This window comes from Falco biarmicus, chromosome Z, assembly GCF_023638135.1.
Source record: "Falco biarmicus isolate bFalBia1 chromosome Z, bFalBia1.pri, whole genome shotgun sequence".
Taxonomy (NCBI): domain Eukaryota; kingdom Metazoa; phylum Chordata; class Aves; order Falconiformes; family Falconidae; genus Falco; species Falco biarmicus.
In genome coordinates this window covers 21,199,664-21,221,869 of record NC_079311.1, presented here as the reverse complement: position 1 = coordinate 21,221,869, position 22,206 = coordinate 21,199,664, and the positions used below count along the sequence as shown (strand labels likewise).

Sequence of the window (22,206 nt, the reverse complement as noted above, 5' to 3'; positions counted from 1 at the left end):
TCACTTCTTTATTACAAAACACATTAGGGGAAAATTATCTCATTCTCATCAGTAAGACCTAATTGCTGAGAAAGTCTCTGTTTTCCTTACAATAACAAAAGGATTGTTCTCATTACTTCAAAAAAAAAAAAAGGAAAAAAAAAAAAGGTCAGAAATAAAATACTATCAAGCAGTGCTGGAATAAATGCCTGTATTACCAAAGAGAGTGTTTACTTAATACACCCAGTCCTGTTTTTGTTTTAAACAAATCAGAGTTTATTGTATTTTTATAAAATACAAGCAAACCCTGGACTGGATAGAAGTGGGCCAAAGGGGAAAAAAAAGAACTACAACTAAAAATGACTAATATTTCTGGCTTTCTGAAGGGCTGTTCTTTCTGTAAGTTATAAAAAATTATCTTGGCTGATTGCGAGCAAACTCTATAATTTCCCATGAACACCCATAGGTGTCAAGGCCTGTTGTGAGGTAATGGAATGGTATGCAATTTACTCTGAATCACTGTACATTATGCTGTATGAATTACATACAAAGCAAACATTGAGAGCATGGTGGGAACACTTGTGCAGACAGACTGAAGCATATTTCCATAACATTGAACTATACATCAAATGCAGTGCTTCTGATGTTTCCCACAACAAAGAGAATTTAAAAAGCCACCAAATCAGTAACTGTGCTTAAAAGTCTTTGCAATAGTCCTTCCATTTCTCTGGTGCACACTGAATCAAAGAACTGTAAATGAAAATAAATATCCATCAGCTTTGCAGGGCTGAGAGAAAAAACATCAGAATGCTATTTATGGTACTAAGAAAGACAAGTTCTCCCTGTAAAGTCCACCAAGACCTAATGCTGAATAACGGATCTGTGGACTTGCTTGTATTTGCAGCTATCTTTAAAAGAGCAGTGGAAGATAATTGCCTAAAGCTACAACTTTTTGAGAGGATAATGATGAGACACTCTAGATTTACAGTGAAACCACACTCCTATACCATACAGACTAAAAGAACACAGACTATTCAGATACATATTTCCAATTGCTTTGATTTATTTTCATAGACCAGCTTTATAAAATCACATACACTTTCTGACTACTTTCTTTGCTATACTTTTTCTTCATTGAACATTAGTTCTCTAATAGATAAAACATACCAAATGGAAAGTAAAAACAAATAAGGAATAGCCAAAACTTTTAGCTAGAGCTTAGAGTATGTGATTCTTTGCTAACAGTTTTTGCTGCTAACAGAAATAATCTGAGACCATGAGCTGCCCACAGCACCTCCCCTCAAAAAACCCTAAATTTAATTATTTTAAAGATAATTCCCTTAAAATATACACACTCATTTTGCTAGCCAATAGGAAAATGTGTGTTAAAAACCAAAGAGCAAACTGACACAAAAATTCAGCTGACACCCATCAATGGTCTGAATCTGGCATATACATCAGTACTATTTCTCATTTTTATTTAAAATCGTTTTCTTCTTTGCTTTTGGCTTTACCCTCAACAACTTTCCTTCTTTCATTGCTTTAAAAGAATGTTTAAGTTCACCTGAAATTAGACTAAAAAATTCTTGCCTATTTTAAAGAATTATTCTCTATATTAAGAAATTAACTTGTATAAAAGTGATTCATAATAAAAAAATCAATAATGTAAGTATTTAAGGGTAATGTAAAATTCTCTAACTCCATTTATTTTAGCTAAATTTCAGTGGTTTATGTAACTTGATGATCTGGCAAGCTTATTTTATAACTATATATTCTGTTAATTAGTACAGTCTAAACCACAAAACCCCTCTTAACAATGAAAATACAGCCTCCAGCATCATTATAGAGTGTTCCATAAAGAAATATTTGATTAATAACATATCCCAAAATGCTCTTATTATAATCACCGGGCTTTGGTAGGAACAGATTTAAGTCAGATTTGTTAGTATCGGCTATACAAGAGAAATTCCATCTCTGCTGAAGGCAGCAACAGAACTCCCAATGACTGCAAGTCATCCAGTTTTACTGAGTACATTTAGGTGTGTTCTGAGACTGATCTTTTACCCTTTAATGTGAAAATCTCCCTCTTGCCACAACAGCTCTTCTGGGTAAATACTTTGAGGCAAAGATCCTGATGTGTTAATTACTTTTTGTTTCCATATAGAAAATGAATATAAGCACCTACTCATAGAAAGAAGCCACACTTATTAGATAGTATGCAAAGATAGAACATAAGGATTACAAGAGTTAATCAGCAGTCCCGAAGAGCTGACAACACTCACAGGTTTTCTGTGAACAAGTGCTATGCATAAGCTGGCTCCACAACACCAAGCCAGGTATCTTTTAAAAATCCATTCACTTTTACTGTATGCCCACAGAAGACAGCAAAAACAGTCTTTGCATCTTCACGGACTCCTTGTCAGGTTTCTAACCAGCAAGCATATCCCTTTATATTCTGAAGGTTTGGATTTGGTCTAGATGATTAAATACCACCTGCAGATTTACGGGCACATTTGTTCTGAGACTCCGTAGCAGTTAGTCTTGAGGTGAGCAGAAGCTGCAACTACAAAGGACTAAGCAGAACTAAGAAATTACACCTTCCAGCACAAAGCAGAGGAGAAATGAATAGCAAAAGCCTAGGCAGACTGCAGGCTGTTTCTGTAAATAAGTACTGACACACAGAGGAATTATAATGTTCCCTATTAATTATTAGCTCTCTGTGTAACATAAGCATATGCTGTCTTTTCTCTCTACATTAACTTGCTGCAAGATGCTGCCGTTAGCATCTGCCTACAAACTACACCTAAGCACAAAAGTCCAGTGCTTCATTGGATAAAATTTACAGAATCATCAACAGTAACAGCCATGGATGTCCCTATACAGCTAAAGGAATACAATAGCGGGTTCATGGTCTGTTCTGCCAAACAACAGTGTTCATTGCAAAATAAACCAAACTATCACAGCCTGAATGTTTTCATATCAGTTACCACTCTTACCCTCTCTAAGACGGTGACATATACAAAATAAGAACACCTTCAAGGGCTGAATGTGGCTTTCACAGAAAAGCACTGAAAGCATCATTAGGGGAATGCACAGTCGATGCAGGACCAGCGCTGAACTGAATTGTGAATAAGCACTGACACCTTCACTGTGCAAGTAGCAGGGCTGTGGAACAGGCTCCTGCACTTGTTTCAGCAGCTTTCTTGGACTGTAGGCGGCAGAGATGGTGCGATATGCCATCTTAACCCACATGTGCTACTCAGCCTAAGGTGATACGGCCGGTACTGTGACCTGAGAGCTCCATCAGCTCTTGTTACTCAGGTCAAAATGTAAGGAGCACCTGGTGTTGCAGCCTTCAGACCTCTCTGGTCATGTCTCTTTCTACGCTACATTACAGCACCTGCAACAATCAGCTCTTCCTATGCAAACTAGTTGGAGCTCTGGAGTCACCACTGGTTTCCTGGCCACATCGGGTGCAGCAAGGCTTTTGCTTGCACTGGCTACATTGTCAAATCTGCATGGTCAGCTTACTTGAATTGTGTTGGGTTTTTTGACAGCTAGTGAGTGGTACCAGTACTACATACAACTACACTCATTATCTACTTCAAAACAATCAAATTTGACAAGGAAGGAAAGATGCTAACTTACTTCCCAGAGATGCTGTGTGTTCCTGATGGCTCCTGCTTGGACCTTCTCTGGCAAGAGCAGGATTCCCTGGAAGGGCCCAATCCAGGTGCCCTGCTGGATCCGCTGCGCCGCACAAATGCCGTAGGCCAGGCCAGGCACCGTGCTGGTGCACAGGCACACTTCCCGGGGCAGGTCCCGGAGCCACTCCGGGATGTCGGGTGGAGGGGCAGCTGCAGCAGCACTGCTGGTGCCCACCAGCCGGCGCAGGGAGTGGAGGGGCCCGTGCATGGGGCACTCGCCGTTGCGGTTATCAGCACACATGTCGCATCCTGCGGGGCCAAGAGGAAAGAACGCTATCAATCTGGTGCTGCTGGCCACCACCCTGATCACTGCCATGGGCAAGGTCATGCACATCCCTCTATCTTTCCCATCATTTCATGGCAGCTCAGTACTTACATTCACTGTGTCCTTTTGCACGCTACTCCAGACGGTTTTCCTAATCTCACCAAAGCCCTTACAAAGGCTGAGCAGAAACCCTGCATTTCGCAAGCCTGGTGTGTTCACAGACCTGCCAAGACTCATTTGCTCTAACATGGATATTTAAGATTCTTTTTTTTGGCTAAATAACCCATTTAGACCATTCCAGCATGTTTTGGTGAGACATTTCAAAACACAGTCACAAGGCTTTAGAAGTCCCCCTCATTTACCTTACCACAGCTCAGTCCAAGAGTTTAATTGGAACAGGACTTAATTTCACCCTTGTTTCAATTGAACATCCGCTCTAGTTTTTATATTAACATGTGTGTGCATGCCTGTCTGTTTAGAAAACAAAATAAATAAAACAGAGCATAATGAATGATAAATTGGAGCATGCATGGACATTTACTTCCTTATAGCCAAATCTAATCTTTATATTAAAATTATGTAGCAAATATTACTGATTCCCAGCACGTGTCTGAAAATTTTTACTGAATGGGAATGCATATTCTTTGCCTGGTACATGTAGATGAGGCTGAGAGCAAAACCAGCATGTCTGGTTTTGTCAGCAGCTCCCATGAAAAAGGCCAGTTTGTGAAAATGTTGATTTCCCTAACTGCTTTTAATAACAGATGATGTTTCTCCATTTTGGGAAGATTCTACTGTGATTTTTCTTTTTTGAGCAAAGAAAATTTTGGTTAAATGTTTCCACTGCACGCTATTGCACATGCCATCAATGCTCAACTTCCAGGAAAATGTTTCATGCTCAGGAAATCCATTTCTCTGGAGGTATGCTGAGTTAGTGTAACAATAAATCTATAGAAATAGGTTACCATCTTCTGCACATTTCACTTTTGTAGCAGAGTAAAGGTTCTCATAAATATTTATTCCAGAAATACAAAGGAAAAACAATAACTATGCCATAGTACTCATGCAGCAAGCCCTAGATCTTCCCCTAATAATTTTATACAACCTGCACCCATTCTTATAAAAATAAAGCACAGTATTCACTATAGAAGCTGGACTGCTCCTTGGTCTAAGCCAAATTTAGACTTGCTAGATTGCCTGTAACCAGTTTCAATTCTCAGGGGGACTGACTCAGCTGTTCTTCTTTCTGAGGTGGATATACTATGTATTATGTAGGCCTCTTTCCTGCAGGGTCTTCAAAGGAAAACCTTCCTCTCTATTCAGTAAAAGCTGCTAAAGGATAATAAAAGCTGCATTTTCAAAATATGGCCTCTATTCTCATTCCCCAGTTTTAGACACACTTTCTAAGCACTGTTTCCTGCCATCCTGTTTTGAAGTGTACCATACAAAAATTATGCATTCAGCAGTATGAAAATATTTGACAGTTACATGTGGAAGCTAATTTCCCTTGAAATTGTTACACCTTCAAGTCTTTCAGGAAATACATGTGTCCCAACTTGCTGCTCAGCTGTTCATGTTCTTTACCCGTAACATCGATTACAGATCTTAGCAAAAAGCAAGAAAGGAAGCTTGGAGTTGCACATTACGCTGATGGGTGCCCCTGCAGAAGGCAGCCTGGGTATGAAACTCACCCCATACCATCCCTAACATGTCACACAGCGTAAGGGCTGGCAGGTAGGAGGGAAGAGCCCTTGCCGGCACCACAGCACACCAGAACAGCTGCAAGACAAAGACCCCTAGTGGGTACCGTGCTTATGGGGGGGGTGGGGGGTGGGGGGGGGTGTGGGCGGCACGCGGAGAAGCCTTCTGGCTGGAGGGTTAAAGCCTTTCCCTAACAATACAATCCCTGTCGCAAAATGACTCTTTCGTTGGGTTAAGCCACAACTGCAGAGGGGTTTTGCTCGCTCAGCCACGTCAATTAGAGGTGGCTGGAAGATGAGATTTGCAAGACCCCAGGGAAAAGCTTTCTGGCTAGTCCTGAGAAAAGATTATTATGCAGCAGATATTCCTACAGTCATTCCCAGGCATGATGAATAAAAGGCAGCAAGTACAGGCCAGGGTTTGGGGTTTTTTTGTTGTTTTTATTTCCACAGCTAGTTTGGAAAGTGAGGCATCACCACATCTTTTCTTTCCTCTTCAAAACCAGTCATCAAGAAACCCTGTGTTTTTGGCATATCCAAAGATCTCGGGGCTGTACTGGAGTCTGGCATTGGAGATCATACAGGAAAGGGATCTCAAATAGGAAAAAAGAAAAAAATCAAGCCCAAACAGGTTGGCATGTGTGTACACTTTAAACCAATCTGGCACCTTACCATGCAAGTTAGAAAGAAAACATCTGACAGGAAAACTGAGGGCTTAAAGAGAGGATGTCTAACCGTGATGTCAATTAGCACTCAGGGCAGGCCCTCGAATCTGACCTGTTTGCACTGTTTGGCCATGTTCTAGATGCATAACTCTCCTCACAACTACCTGATTATTAACAGCTTTCTTGGAGACACGGTGTCTCTGTAGCAACTTACATTAAACATGCTAAGGCATCTTCCTGACTCCACTCAGGCGATTTCAGTGTCAATTTCCTGCATCCTGCCACCAGATATGCATAATGTTTTATGCACACAACTTTCAGTACCCACCCTAGAACAAGGATTTCTTTGCTTCGTCCTGACAATATGTGTGCATAACTGTGGATAAAACATTTTATTTCTACCTTTTCAAGGAAAAGAAATAAAAGAAATTTACAAGGAATATAAACGCACCCTGTGTCACTGTCATTTACCCTTACAGAAAGTCACACGTGGTGATATTTATTTTCCACTATCCAAAAGTACTGGTAATGTCTTAATGCTTGGCAGCAGCAGTATCTGATCTCCTGCTGTGTTCCTTTCCCTTTGTCCTGCCAAAGCTGAAAATTTGGAAAATGGGACATCTTCTGAAACTGTTTTGGCTTATGGCTTGTTGATGAGAGGGAAGAAGTCTATCTTTAATACTAAGCAGTACTGAAATTCTTCTTAGTTCTATGCTTTATACATCTATCTTTAGTTTTTATGCAATGGTATGAACAAATTCTTTAAATTCCTCATAAATGTTATAAGGAGTGGAAGCCCTACTAGGTGTAGTTTACCATGCCTTGAGTAAAATGTTACTATGCATCTTTTCTTCTTCTGTGACTAACTTTTGTGTAACGATACATGGAAGGCTTTGACCCAAGTACACTTTCAATAATGTTACACATTTAAAGATTGTCACTGTAAGCAGGGTATTCCTCTGCCTTGGAGGAAAAGGGAAGGAAGTCCTTAATATTAGATAGGGGGAGAAGGGAGTATTTCAAGACTTGCATGCTACTGTGCCTCACAAGAAAGGATCAACAGCATCATCTTCACGGATACTGCAAAGCAGAATGTGATACAGCGCACCAACTTGCTTAATAACAGATGGAAAAGACAGGGCTTGCTTTGAGAGGGAGACTGCTGTGGTCCACTGGTATCACTAGAGTCTCAAAATTGGATGGCAACCATTAAGACCCACATGAGTGTGGGAAGTTCATGTAAAAGGGACATAGTGGGACAAGGGTGAGCTAGCCAGAGCACTGCCACACAAGGCAACAAGAAGAGATGTACTGTGCCCTTCCTCCTGTTTCAGCCTCAGAGAACAGTGGTGTGAGTACAAGCCTCCTCCAAGGACCACTGAAATGAATACTTCCACTGGCTGTTAACAGCACCAGTCCAGCCCCAAATCAAGACAAGAAGAACCAAGAAATGTGAGAAAATTGAGGGATTTGCTGCAAATGGAAAAAGCAAGGAGTACTGCAGCCAGAGCACAGTGTCTCCTGATGAAATTAGAAGATGTAGAAGGTAAGGTCAGTGGCAATGCTCCATCGCAGGCCCAGATGCAGCCAGGCTCCTTGGAACGAGGTCAGTTTCTCGCTTTATACCTTCATGCTCTATAGATGGGAGGATTAAGGCAAGGAAGAAGCAAGAAAAAAAAATTAAAGGCTCTCCTAGTGGAACTGTTTGGTGTGGTTCTTTTGGGAGGAGTGCAATATGTTATCATTTATTTGCCTCCATAAAAATGAACACAGTGTGATGCCAGTACTGTAGTTCCATGTGAATACACTTAAAAGAACTAAACCTAAGCAAAAGGGAAAGGACGTATCATTGCTCCCAAATTATAATTCTAAACACTCTCCAACCTAAATAGCACTACTACTGCATATTTTAAAGGAAATCTGAGAGGACAAAACTTTTGTCAGTGAAAGGTAGGGTCCAACATCGTGTTTTAACCAGCAAACCAGCTGTAACAATAAATGAAAGAAGTACATTTTTGTCTCAGCAATAATGTGCTTCAAAGGTGCAGTTATACTGGATACCTGCAGTTTGCTGGTATTAAAGAAGGGTGGCCTCTGACCCCCGGCTTCATAATTCACCGCGAGCACGCAGGTATCCGGTGTAAGTGGCCATCATTTCACACGGAATTACTCACTTGCCAGCATAAATCACTGCAGCTGGTCCCTCGTCCTGGGCCTGGGTGCGCAGCTAAGAGGGAGGGTGGGCCGAGCCAGGCAGAACCCTTTCCTCTCCTGAGGGCTGGAGCTTTCTCAGGGATCACGGGTTCTTCGTGCCTCAGTTTCCCCACCGACGAGCTGGCGTCAGCTTCCTTTTTGAGAAAGTGAATGGCGGCTCCTCGCGGGCTGCCTGGCTTGGGGCAGGCTGTCGGGGGGACGGGACGCGGGTGCACTTTCCCCCTCGGGTTCCTTTTATTTATTCGTTTATTTGTTCTAAACGCTGGCTGCGGAGAGCGGGGCCGAGCCTAGCCCGCTGCCCCGGGGGCCGGGGCGCGGCATGGGGGTGCGGAGCGACACACGGACGGCACCGAGTCCCGGCCCCCGCCCGGCCCTGCCCGACCCTTCCCGGACGCTGTCCGTCCCCCCCCCCACACACACACACACCGGGCTTCCAGCGCCGGGCGGAGCGGGGTCATGGGGAGCAGGGCAGGGGGAGCGGGGCTCCGCCGCGCCCCGCGGTGCTCCCGCAGTGCCGCAAGCGCCGCCGCCGGGTGCCCGGTCCCCGCGGTGCTCCCCGCAGCGGGCGGCGGGCGGAGCCCGGCGGGGCAACCGGCGGGGGGCGGCCGTCCCGCCAGCGGTCTGCGTTTGCGAGCGGGTGGAGGGAGGTGGGCTTGATTTTCCCTGCCTTCGATTGAAAGTATGAATGAATTAAATTTCCGTGTCAGGTATGAGAAGGGTAGAATATTGTGTGTAGATAAACCTTGCCACCCCCTGCCCCTGAGAGACCCCCATATACAATGTAGAGATGATGAATAGGCTCTGGGAGAGGAGATCGAAGTTCAGTCCGCACCGGCTCCACTCTCTCCTACAAAACTATAGGGCAATTAATTGTGGCTTGTCCCCTCATCCTTCATCTCCTGGTGGCACATATCGATGGAGATTACTGCTGATGGACCATTTTATCACCCTAAATAAACAGTCACCACCTTCTCTAACCTCAATCTAATGTATGGCTATCTGCTATGTTTAAGGATGCTGGGTAACTAATGATGTAAAATAGCTAAATCATACAGGTTACCAGCAGTCTGGAGAGAAAAAAAAAAAGATCCAAGTATCGCACACACCGATCCACTTCACGGCACGTTATATATACACTGTCTCCCCGTAAACTGAATGGGAAGAGGAGTGCAAACTGCCTGCTTCCGTGACACTTTAGTTTTACACAGCACATTTATTACAGTGGCAGGTTGGCGCTTTCTGGGTGAAGGTAGAGGAGTCGCAGGCTTCTCATTGCGACAGCCTCCCCCAGCAGCGAGGGACGAGCCTGCACGGAGCCCGCCGACCCCGCACCCCCTAGACCTCCTCCTGCCGCGCCAGCGCCCCTCCCCCAGCGCCCAGCCGTGCCCTCACCCTCCCCGAGGCAGAGCCGCGAAGAAAACGGTCCCCAGCCGCCTGCCACATTATCAGGGCTTTAACGTAATACCCTTCACTTCCCCGGGAGCAAGGACTGCAGGGCCTTAATTAGTGTTTTGTTTCTTGGTTAGTCGGGTTTTGCTCGGGTCGCCCCCCGCCCCCCTAACTAAACCCCTTGCAATTTACAACGATCACACACAGATGCTTCACCCACAGCTCCGCGGCGGGCCCGGCCCCCCCGCCCTCGCCCAGGGCCGTGCCACACTCATTGATATTTGGTGATCAGGGCGTGTGTCTATGAGGAAACCGCCGCCCATCCATCTTCCCACGGCGGCCGCCCGGCGCCGGGCCGGGGCTGAGGAGCCGGGGCTGGCGGGCAGCGGGCGGGCGGCAGCGCCGCCGCCCCTCGGGCCGCCCCGGTGCGGGGGCAACGCCACCGCCTCTCGGGCCGCCCCCGCCCGCCCGCTGCCCCTTGCCCGCTGCCCCCTGCCCCGCTGCACCGTTGTCCCCTGCCCCGCTGCCCCCTGCCCTGCTGCCCCGCTGTCCCCTGCCCCGCGGCGCGGGGGCGGCCGCCGTGGAGAGGCCGCAGGCGGCGGCCAAGCTCGCAGGCGCCTCTCCCGAGCGGCTGAGCCCGGCGGGTGGGTCCCGCCGCGGCGGCCGCGGCGGCGGGGCTGGCGCGCCTTGCCCCGGAGAAGAAGGGGATGCTCGGGGGCGGGGGGAGTTCGGGAAAGAAGGGGAAAGGGGCACTCGCCTGGCCGGCGAAGGAGGCACATGTAGGATTAAACCTGGCGGGGCGGCCGTGGGGCCTGCTAGCTGCACATCCGCAGGCTGCAGCGGGGCAGGGCCGAGGCGGAGGGTATCGGTCCCTGCCGCTGGGTGCCTGCGCCGAGCTGGGGAGCCCCCAGCCCTCAGGGCGCCCGTTTGTCAGCCGCGGGGCTCCGGTGGGGCTGTCCGGAGCCGGACAGCGCGGCGAGCAAGTCTTAACTCCAGCTAAAGTCGATCGCTTCTCAGCTCACCCACAAGCCCCGACCTCCTTTCCCTCAAACGGGCACCTCGGGTGCCGCACGGGGAGCGAGGGACGGAGTCCAAGCGACCGAGAAGCCCGCCTGCTTAGGGACCCCTTGCATGACCCCCGCGGCACTGGGGAGCCGCGGGGGGGCCGGGCCGGTGCCCCGCAGCTGCTTCGCGGCGCCTCCGGTCGTGCGGGTGAACGGCGTGCGTGGCACGGCACGGACTGCAGTTCCCGTACTCGCCCCTCACCGCTCTCTCTTCTCCCCCTATCCTCCCCGTTATTTTTAAGAACCAGTTGCCCAAAGCAAGCGCACCTGGTCCCAGAGAACGTCGAAACACTCGGGTCAGAAGTTTTGCTCAGAGACAACTAATAACCGCTGGAGCGAAAGTCGCCCTTTAAGTAAGTTCAATGACAAGACTTTTTACAACCCGCTGCAGAAAAAACAGGGAGAGGCCGTGCTGGCAGCACCCTGCCCCGTCCTTCAGACGGCGAGCGCTGCCCCGTCCCGGCCGGACGCGACTCACAAGGGTCCTTTCTGGAATCGACCCGTTTGCTGTCTCGAATCCACCTTCAATATCGCAGTTGGGAAGAAATTATCGCCTGCAACTCTGCGGAGTGCCATTATTCCACTCACTCCTTAAAAAAGCTCCCCCCCCCCCCCCCCCCCCAATCGCTTTTTTATCTTCCTATCTCTTTTTGAAACCTTTATCTTTCAGATTTACAGAGCTGCTCCGAGAAGTAAAACATGTATTGTCTGAAAGGGATTAAAAGTGCATTTCAGATTCCGTTAAGTGTATCTAATTTATGAGATCACATTTTCTGCACCCGAGAATAGAAAATACAATGACACGTTTCACTACAGGGTAAAACTAAGCATGAGGAAGTCACTCAAAATAAAGTCGGTATCCGATATAGAAAGATTTGCAATGTTAAGAAGGGAGGAAAAATACACACCAAACTCAGAAGCAACTTTCCGCTTGCTCTTTTGAGATGTACGCACAATGATTAAGACTATGCTAGCATCCACACAATTTAATTAATACACAACAGACTTTCATGGAAACTTTCAAAACAAACTCCACATCTGAAATTAAATTAAACGAATCCACGTTTTGCTTGGCCATGTGCTAGTTTGGGGTATTGCTTATCTGTTCAACAGCCTTCCTTAAACAGACATTTTGGGGGGGAAGGACAACAAAAATGTAAAAATCCTAAGAAACCTTAGGGCAAGAGAGGGTGTTTGAACCAATGGAAAAAACTGTACATGGTGAAGCCTTGTTCCAGTCTTTTAACAAGGACAGATCCGTGTCCTCTGAATGTTAGTAACAAATCTGATTAATTAATTTAGTTCATCTAGTTATTTTTACCCCGTGAATTTCCTCGGTGCCGTAGTATCGACAAACATGAGAACAAAAGACAGGCAGAATCAGTTTCTAAAATCACGAATCTCTAGTCGATACAGATGTTTAATAATAGGGGCGCCCCCACCCCCCCAAAAAAAACCCAAAACAAAACAACCAACAACCCTGCAATTGGCAACAACAGCATTAAATGTTTCCTAACCACCAAGTCCTAAATTAATTCTGACACACAGGCAGATGACCTTTTTCATCTAGAAAACCAGCTTTTCTTATTTACATGATCAGTCACACTTTTCCGTACGGGTGGAAACTAAAACCAGCGATGTGTTAACGAGGTCCGAAAAGAAAACGGTACTCCGAGGTAAGAGGGAGGAAAACTTTGCCCTAGTCCATCTGATGAAAACTGTAACTTTTACCCTGCCCACTTCGGAGGCATAATTGATTTCTGGGTATTCAGCGAAGCCCGGGCTTTTCAGGCAGGAGCGGAGTGAGACAAGCAATGCGAGAAAGGACCAGCTCTATAGCAAGTTGCTCTGAACCATTTCCGAATTCATTTTCCTAAGCAGCCCTCCGAGAGGAATCCCACCCTTACCCCAAACCCAGCATCCTTCCCGGTGAAGTGTGCCTTCCAAGGAAGGGCCTGGGTCTCAGACAAGAAAAGCTGTTCCCAAGGGGTTACCGCCCGCCTCCCGAAAGCACTGGGAACAACGCAAAAGCACCTGAAGGCAAGGCAGGGCAGGGCGGAGGATGCTGCTCACCGAGGGAGCGGTGCAGGCACTGACCGCGGTCCCCCGGGTCGGAGTGTCCCCAGGCCGGCCCAGCGCGGGGACAGGCGGAGGACAGGAGTCGGGGATTACGAGAAGGGGCACGATACGTACGGTTGTTGGGGTCATTGGTGTGCTGATTCAAGGGGATGATCTCCATGCGCTGCTGCCCGTACAGGTAGTAGTCCAGCTCCTCGGCCGTGCACCGGAACCGGGCGGCAGCACGCTCGCTGCATTTGCTGCCGCCGCTGCCGGCCCCGCACAAGTCCTTGCCCTGCAGGGGAGCGGGCGCTCCCCCGGCCGAGGGCTCGGAGCTCTGCAGCGGCCCGAAGACCGGGAGCTGGGTCACAGGCAGGGAGGTCAAGCCGGCCAGGGAAGCGGCCGCCGCGGCGACGCAGGAGGAGGTGGAGGTGGAAGACGGAGTGGAGGAGGAAGAGGAGGAGGAGGCGGAGGAGAGGGAGGCCGGGCGCTGGCGGAGGCTGTCAGCCGGAGGCTCGGCTCTCTCGGGCGGCTGGAGCTGGGCGAGGGCCCCGCTGCTCTTCAGCTGGCTGCTCTGCGGGAAAAGCTGCTGCCAGTGCTGCAGATAGGCTGGATCCACCTTCAGGAACGCGGATCCGCCGGGGTCGCCGGGCTTCAGCATCGCGCTGCCTGTGGATCGGAAAGGAAGGGGACAGCAGACGTGAGACCCCCGCCCCGGCCGGGCCGCCCCGACCCCGCTGCGCTCTACACGCTCGGTCACGCCGGCCCAAGCGTGGGGTTCCCGCGCCGGCTGCCCGGGGGGGGCGGCGGGGCCATCCTCGCCCCGCTTACCCGCCCGTGCCAGGCTCGGCTGCAGAAAAGCCTCGGAGACCCACGGCGGACACGCGAGAAAAGCGCCGGCCGGGCCGACGAGGCTTCCCCCGCCGCCCCCCGCGGCGCGGCCCGGGCAGGAGCGGCGGCGGGCAGCCCCGAAGCCCGGCGGCCGCACAGCCCGCCGCCCCGAGGGGCGCGCCGCTGCTCCCGGCCCCGCCGCGCGCAGGGCATCCCCCTTCACTCCCTTCCGTCTCTCCTCGGGAGCAAACGGCTCTCGAAGTTGACAACAGGGAGGAGGAGAGGAGGAGGAGGAGGAGGAGGGGGAGGAAACTTCAGCCCCACGCACACGCGCGCCGGTGTACCCCCTCCAGCCGCCGCGCCCCGGCACACCGGCGCTGGCCCGCAGGCGCAGCGCCCGCTCGGCAGCGCCCTGCCCGGCTGGAGCACCCCGCGGCGGCCACCGAGCTGGCAGCGCTGCGCCGGGCCGAGCGGCCGGGGCCGCCCCTCGCCGGCCCCCCGGCCCGCAGCTGCCTTACCTGAGCGGGCTGCGCCGAAGCGAGTGCTGCGCGGTCGGCGTGCGGGGATGCGGGCGGCCCCGGGAGCCTTGGAGCCGGAGGAGGGTCGAGGGAGAGATTTTTGTGGTCTTTGTCCACGAGGAAGCGGGGCGGTCCTCCTCCAGGTGCCGGGGACCGGCGGGCCGGCTAGCTCCCAGCCGCCGGGCTCCCTCTGCCGTGGCTGCGCATCGCAGTCGCGCCCGGGCTCTTTCCTCGGCTCTGGCAGACTCCGAGCCAGACACGTGGGTTTTACGACAGCGCAAAATACAAGTGTGTGTGTGTGTGGTGTGTACGGGAGGGAGGGGAGGGAGCGGGAAGTTACCAGCGAGCCTGAACACAGAGCCCTTTTTTTGGCAACTTCCCCCACTTTGTTCCTTGCTCAACTTTTAAAGGTGTCCTTTTCTTTCCTTCCCTCCTCCTTCCCTCCCTCCCTCCCCCTCCCTCCCTCCCTCCCTCCCTCCTTCCTCCCTCCCTCCCTCCTTCCTCCCTCCCTCCTCCCTCCCTCTCTCCCCCTCCCCAGCTCCGGCAGCACAGCGCCCCGTGAAGAGCCGGGCTTTTACCCTGGCGGAGGGGGAGCGGTGGCCCGGCGCGGTCCCAGGCAGGACCCGCGATGCTGCGCGGTCCCCAGCGACGGGCTGCGGACGGGCGGCGGGAGCTCCCGCACCGCGACGGCCCCGGCCAACGAGCGCCTCGCACCCGGCCAGGCTCCTGGGAGCCATGGCCTTGCCTCACTTGCCTTGTGCCCCTGGGGGGCTACGGTGGATGTTAGAGATCTTCCTGGCCCTTCTCGCTGTCCTGATACCGTCCCACCTGCTTTATTTAACGTGTCTTGCTGGGACGACCGGCCTCGCGTTCCCCTCGGCTTCCTAAGACCTGCCCCAGGACGTCCCAACAAGATGAGAGGCACCTCACCGCCCTAGAATTTCTCCCTCCTCAGACCTTGTCCCCTCGAGCACCAGCACGGCTCTCTCCTGCTCTCTGTACTCGGTTACGGCACAGAGCAAGAAGTATGCAGGCGGAGATGCAACCTGTGGCGAGAAACTTCTCATCTCTAGCGACTTTTTCTCTCCGCTTTGCTTAAAAATTGGCTTTTCCGCCCCACTGCCCAGTTGTTGAGCTCACGTATCAGTGAGCACCTAACAGCGTTTTCCAGTTTCTTTCCTACAACATATGAAAAACTAGACGAGAACTATAATCCCTTACGCATATCGCACGTACATCGTATCCCATGCATTTAAGACAAAATACTTACACGAAGTGTTTATGTCCCTCAAACATCTCTCTCTGCCAGCCAGAAAAGCCCCCCGTTGTCAGGTGTCATGCTGCCACTAAACGCACACTTGCTCACAGACATAACGTGTGCGCCTGTACACCGTTTTTGCCATTCCCCCTACCGCGTTTCTAGCTTCTCTCTTTCTCACCCTTCATTCTCGCAAGAGCCTGGGAAAGCTGCTGCTGTTTAGACTTTGTCTGTGTCTAAGGCACACATTTTAGCACAAATTTGAACAAGGCTGGGACAAAAAAATGTTTTGACTGGCGTCATTTTGACAAGGTCATCCGTCATCTGCTGTATAGATTGATAACACCTAAGTTAAAGGCAAACACGAGCAGGAAAAACCCCCGATTTTTATGGGTTGTAAAGTTGGCTATAAAAACCTTCTTTATGTCTTTGTTCCATCCCATCGTGCAGCATATAATGAATTTTCAGCCCTTTCGCTCTGTTAATCCACTTTCTGAAGTTCTGGAATACTGCCGCTGGGCTGAGGGGCGGCAGTGCGGTGCAGTGCGGGGGTCTGCGGGCACAGCGCACTGCTGGTGCCCTCACCCGCGGATGGGCGCGCTAGGGTTCCTCGCTTTTCACCGCATCAACGCAGTGTCTCGTCCTTGGCCAGCTCCGTCCTGGTCACGATTTTACTCCGCCCTTCCCGACCCTTTCCAATTTTTTTGAATGTGCACCTCTGCGTTGTTGTTTTCCTTACCGTACATCTTCTGAAAATACGGAATTACTTTCAGTGACAGCAATCTCTAAAAATTCGTTTCACGCTAGAAAAACGTGATGAAGTGGGGAAAAGCTCCTAGCTAATGGGCTTAAGTACATTGTCAATATCTGCACTTGCCTCGAGTTGTTAACAGAAATATTCCATGCGGGTTCATATTAGGAGGACTTTAATCTGTTTCCGTGGGTTGGTGTGTGTGTGGTGGGGGTTGTTTTGGGCTTTTCGGGTTTTGGGGTTTTTTTCTACATCTAGAAAAGTAGGGCTTCGAGCCATCAAGGTGGCGGAATAAAATTTATAGACCCCTGTGACACGTTGGCACCCAGGCTAAGCCGAGGGAAGAAGGGTACGAGGCTTGGCGCCTTCGCCCACCCTCAGGGCCGGGCGGTGGTCCCCACAAGCTGCGCGGCCCCGCGCCCGCTGGCTCTGCCCGCGGCTCCGGCACCGGCCGGCGCTCCCGGTCACTTCGGTGGGGGCGGCGGGGGCCGGCGGACCCGCTGAGCCTCGCCGCTCGGCTGTTGGTTTTCTTCTCCCTTAACGACAAGCACCCCCGCTGCGCCGCATTCGCTGGACCCAGGCTGGGAGCGGAGCGGAGCGGCGGCTGGGCAGCCCAGCCAGCGCGGGGGCAGCCCCGGTGCCGAGCGGCCGGCGGGGAGCGCGCTGCGCCCTGCGCCGGCGGGCTGGCGGGGAGGGGGCGGCGGGTCCCGTCGGGGCAGGGAACGGTTCTGGCCCCAGCCTCTCCGAAATACCACCGCTGCCGGCCCCTGCACTCCCTCGGAACGAGCAGAAGCAGCAGATCTGCGCGCAGGGCTGCCAGCCCCCGGACCTGCCCCCCCCCGGGATGGCTCTAGCCAGCCCTGACCTCTGGTCTCTTCCCCAGGCAGAGCGGCTTGTGCGCGTCCCTTTTGTCTCCCCCCAGTTTGTCTACGCTCTGTCTGTTTACTATTTCTTGGTTGAGTGTTTTCTTTTTTTTAATTAATTATTATTTTATTTTTTCCTCCCGGGTGTGACTTCTGTGTGTAAAGATGCAGGAAAAAAAAAAAGGAGTTTTTAACTGCTGCCTCCTTCTTCCCCTTCTCTCAGGCTTTTTCATTATTTAGAGGACGAGCACTGAAACAAATCACATTGACCGTTTAGAAAGCGATCAAACCTTTATAAAAATCCATCGCTTACGAATCGATTGGTGAATATTTGCTAGGAATTTGTTCAAAAGAAATAAATAAGGAGGGTAAGTGTATTAAATGCAAAGGGGGAACACGGTGGTGTTTTTCTTCATTGATTAATGACCTCTAAAATAAAACAAGCGGGAAGAGGAGCCAAGATCGATAAATTAACTACCCAAATTCATCATTTTCCCTCCGATTTTTTCTTTTCTTTTTTTTTTTTTTTTGTTTGTTTGTTTGTTTTATGCTTTGTGAATAATCCTTAGGAATGATGCCCGTCTCTTTGAAAACTCTAAGGTTTTATTTCAAGCTGGGGGTAGAAAAGGGAGATAAACCCCTTTTAGGAAGGGATTGAATCGGGGACACCCTATCTGATTTCGTTTGACACACAATTAAAAAGTTTGCCTTTCATATTAATTAATTCTCCTGATCTGGGGAAGACAAATGGTCGGTTACCTCTGACAGGAGTCCGATAAAGGATTCAGCAGCTTTCCTTCTTGCCCTAGGCGTCTCCTCATTCCAGTTTTAAGGTCATGAGCGGCCGAGTTAATAATTCATTAATATAGACATTTATTCAGATGGGATTCACGGGGATTCGCGCTCTCCTACACCTCGCCGTTCGGATTTAGTTTCCCTCGAAGAGAAGAAGAGGGGGAGGAGAAGGGATGAAGGCATGCTCTGCACAATGCACGGACCTATTATTTCTACACACGTGGTTAGAGCGCGGTGCCCGCAGCGGGAATCCGCCCGGGGCAGCTCAGCCGCGCCGCCAGCGCCCCGCACGGCCCCGCCCGGCCCCGCCGCGGCGCTGCTGCCGCTGCAGAGCCCGGCCGCGCCCCGGGCCTCGGCGGGCAGCGGCGGGCGAGGGGCGGCCTGGCGGCGCTCGCCGCGTCCCGAGCGCTTCCTGAACGGGGCCCGGCACTTCCCTCCCGCTCCTCCTTCCCCGCAACCAAGGCGGCAGCCGAAGCCCGCCAGGAGCGGGTAGCACCGATTTACAGCGCTGTCTCCCCCGCGCCCTCCCCTCACTTGCAGCGCGCCCCCCGTGTCAGGCGAGGGCCGCGGAGCAGAACGGGCTGCGCAGGGCCGACGGCGGCCAACGCCGCGGGTCGCGGCGGGGCCGGGGCAGCTGATCCGGCTCCTGACAGCCCGGGCCTGCGCGCCCGCCCCGTCCCCGGCAGCCGCCGCGCCCCCGGCGCAGGCGGGTCAGCGCCGCGGCCGGCCCCGTCAGGGGAGGCGCCCGCCCCGCAGAGCGTCCGCCGAGGCGCCCCGCGGCGTGGCCTACGCTCGGGCGGCGTCCCCCGTGGGAGGGCACCGAGGGGAGGAGGGCGACACCCCCGCAGGGCCGGGCCGGAGGCTGGCCGCCGCCCGCGGGTGAGCAGGGGCGCCCCGCCGGCGCCGCGGGCCGTGCAGTGTCCGGGAGGAGCCCCAGGGGGCGCCCGCGCCCCCGCCGGCGGGACGGAGTCACCGGGGGGCCGGGGTGGCTCCCGGGGGCCCGGGGTCGCTCCCGCCCCGCGAGGTGGGCTGCGGGGAGCCGGGGAGCGGCGGCGCGGGGCTGCCCCGGCGTGCGGCCGCCGCCCCCGCTGCCCCCCCCCTGCGGCGGCGCGGATGTGCGGCGCACCCCGGGAAGTGCTGGCCGCTGGCTGCGCCCGCTCGGGCGTGTCGGGGCGTGGGGGGGGGGGGTCCCTCGGAGCAGGGGAACGGGACCCGTCCTGGGGAGCAGGTAGCGAGCGACTGGCCGAGGAGCTCTGCCGCAGGGTGCCGCGCTGGGGAGAACAGAAAGCACCTGGCCACGCGGAACCGGGCTGAGGCTATTGAGGGATTTGGCGGTGGCCACCAAGCAGATGCCAGCCAGATGCATAATGACTTTCTGCCACTGTTGACCTCGTACGGATGTGAACTAGTGACCCTTGAGGTGAAATGCTCTCTAGTCTATTACCAATTCCCCAAGCCACCAGATACCCCTCACAGACAGATTCAAATATTTATGTCCACGAGCAAAACAAACTCTGCTCCGAGCAAGGCACGCTGCAGAGGGGGTGAGAAAAGGAATTATTTCATTGTAAAGGCCGAGTAGAAACAAATCAAGTCAGGGTACAAATAAAATTGAACTTAAACATGACAAACCTGGGTTAATTTCATTCCTACTTTCATGCACAATCCATCTGAAAGTATTCTTAGTTATTGGAGAATTAAATTAATTATTCAAATACAGATTTGGTCTTTGAGCTTCTTTTTAAAAAAAAACCAACAAAAACCAACAGCCAAAGGCACAGTTTAATCTATAAGGCAATATATTAAGATGGCTTTCCAGATAGTATTATACAATTTAAAATCCATTCTCTGGGTGATGACAAGATAAATAGCAGAATACTTTAAACACATTTGACATGTTTAAGCACACCTTTTGCGACTTTTTGATTCCTGCATGGCTGAGCGCACACTCTTACGTGTGTCTTGTTCACCGTAGTTTCAGAAATGGCGTAAGGGAGCACTGAAAGGCAGACCTCCTTTACAATCCCTGATGTCAAGCTTCCCAAAACTAGTTGACTCAACATTTTGAATGCTTAAGCAACCCTGGGTGGCTACTTCAAACAGCAAAACATAGTCTAGTCCAGAGAATTTTCCTGTATTTTATCTAAAAATAGTTCTCATAAATATGGAACATATTAAATATGATCGTTTGCATGTGACATGAGAATGATAAGGTCTGGACAAAACTCAAGAATACCAGCATTTCAATGGTTAGCATTGTCATGAGAATACCGCGGTTTTACCATAATGTTTGCAGAAATAAATGGAAAGTATGGGATTCTTTTTCAGTTTTGGCTTAGCGTCATAACCATGACTCAATGTTTTTTAACAGAAAAACCAGAAAAAACCTCACACTTTCTGTTTCCCACTTAACTGCTTTTCCACAACATATACTTTTCTAACAGATTTTTCTAGGCCTGCACTCTGGTAGTTTTTCCTCCCCACACCCCCCCTTCATAAATCATCAGTGAAAAAATAAATCACTATTGATGGACAAAGGAAAAGATTGACAGCCCCAGAGAACAGAAGTTCAAAGCAGGGACTGTGTCTCCCTTTGCCTTATGTACCATGTTGTAAGAGGCTGCAAGATCATGTCTGAGATACCTGCCCTGCTAATGTTCTTTGGGTTTTTTGCTGGACTATGTCTGGTATATAATTTTTTTTTTGCTAAAATGAATCCAGACTTCAGTAAGTCAAGTTCTGGAATACAGGTTCATTCTGATATCATTACTTGGGGACAGCTGTTTTGGTAAACTTTCATGTGTGGCAACAGACTTGGGGAGAGGGTAATAGCTCTTTTGGAAGAGATGTGTGGTGTGTACTGCACATGCTATGAAAAATGTCTGCTCACAGCTTTAGCACCAAGCAGAAAACTTTGGGCCACTACAGCAGTATTAATAAATAGCTCCTTGGGACTGGTGGTGTTTACTAGGTAAATGAATAAAACCAAACAGCCTGTGAAGATGAACTCTGAAGGAGGACTATCTACATCAAGAATTGAAATAACTAACTACAGTAGAGTTCTTGCCACTCTGCAATTGTTGCTTTAGTTCAATTTCTGATGCTTTACCAGACAAATGTTTGTTTCAGTTCTTTATGTGGTTAAGTACTTTCCCATAATGGTATCTAGAACTATGGGTTCATGGCAATGGAAGTCCAGAACTGAATCCAGAAACACAGCTGCTCAGAGAATAAATGACATAGGTGAAACAACTGGATTTTCAATAGAGAGCAATCATAACTGCAGTTAGCAATTTTCTGCAGCAAGGCTTACGCCTGACATCCTCCGTCATGAATTATTCATAGCAAGGGAGCCAAAACCAAAACAGCTGATGTATGGAAATGCATGGAACAACCACACACCTTAGGGTAGAAACCTGCCTAAGCACCCTATTGTGAAATTCTGCACTCTTCCCTGCTGACTAATCAGCGGCAGTTTTTCTAGTTTCCTGTTTGTCTTGACAGCTAGACTGGCCTTATTGTTTCTCCTTGTGCATCCATACTAAATCTATACTGGGAGCAAACTGCTTTGTTTGGAGAAAAAGAAAACTCTCTACCCTGTCACAGGTACTTAGCCTCCATCCAGCTAAACAGACATTAAAAAAAGACAACCTTAAACCCCAAACCTCTTAGAGATACATGATTTTGAGAGCTACTCCACATTTTGGCTGGAACAGGTTAGTTGTTCTGCTACACTGGCAATGCAAGTACTGATTCTTGCATTTAGAAAGACAAAGGGAGAAAGCATAGTCTGGAAAGAAACACTTTGGTCACTGAGTTCAGTACACTACCATTGCAGGCAACTGTAGAATAGCTGTTTAGTCCAGAAAAGTTAAAAAATAAATCCCTTCTTTCTACTGTATGCTGTAAGAAGTCTATACTCTCCTGCTTCCTCCAAAATATCCTATAACAAACCTAAGACATTTAGTAGAAAAATTCAGAAAACCCCTCCAGAATTCAATATAACATAGGTAAAGATATGTAAAGACAAGGGATACTATGGGCCTCTGCATTGGGAAAGGAATTGGTCAAGTGAAAATGCCCAGGGGACTTAGAAAATGAATAACCCACATAGAACGGAGGAAATCAAAGTGTCTCTAGCAGTCACTG

The 22,206-nt window shown here is 50.4% G+C and overlaps 1 protein-coding gene across 1 annotated transcript in view; it reads right to left on the bottom strand.

The window, feature by feature from the left end:
* Positions 1-13,702, bottom strand: part of PRDM6 (PR/SET domain 6) — a 78,904-nt gene extending 65,202 nt beyond the window's left edge. Inside the window, exons 1-2 of the mRNA XM_056325051.1 lie at positions 13,177-13,702; positions 3,628-3,935 (exon numbers count right to left, since the gene is read on the bottom strand). Of these exons, the coding sequence (XP_056181026.1) occupies positions 3,628-3,935; positions 13,177-13,702 (834 nt within the window). The remainder of the gene's footprint in view (positions 1-3,627; positions 3,936-13,176) is intronic.
* Between the last annotated feature and the right edge of the window lie 8,504 nt (positions 13,703-22,206).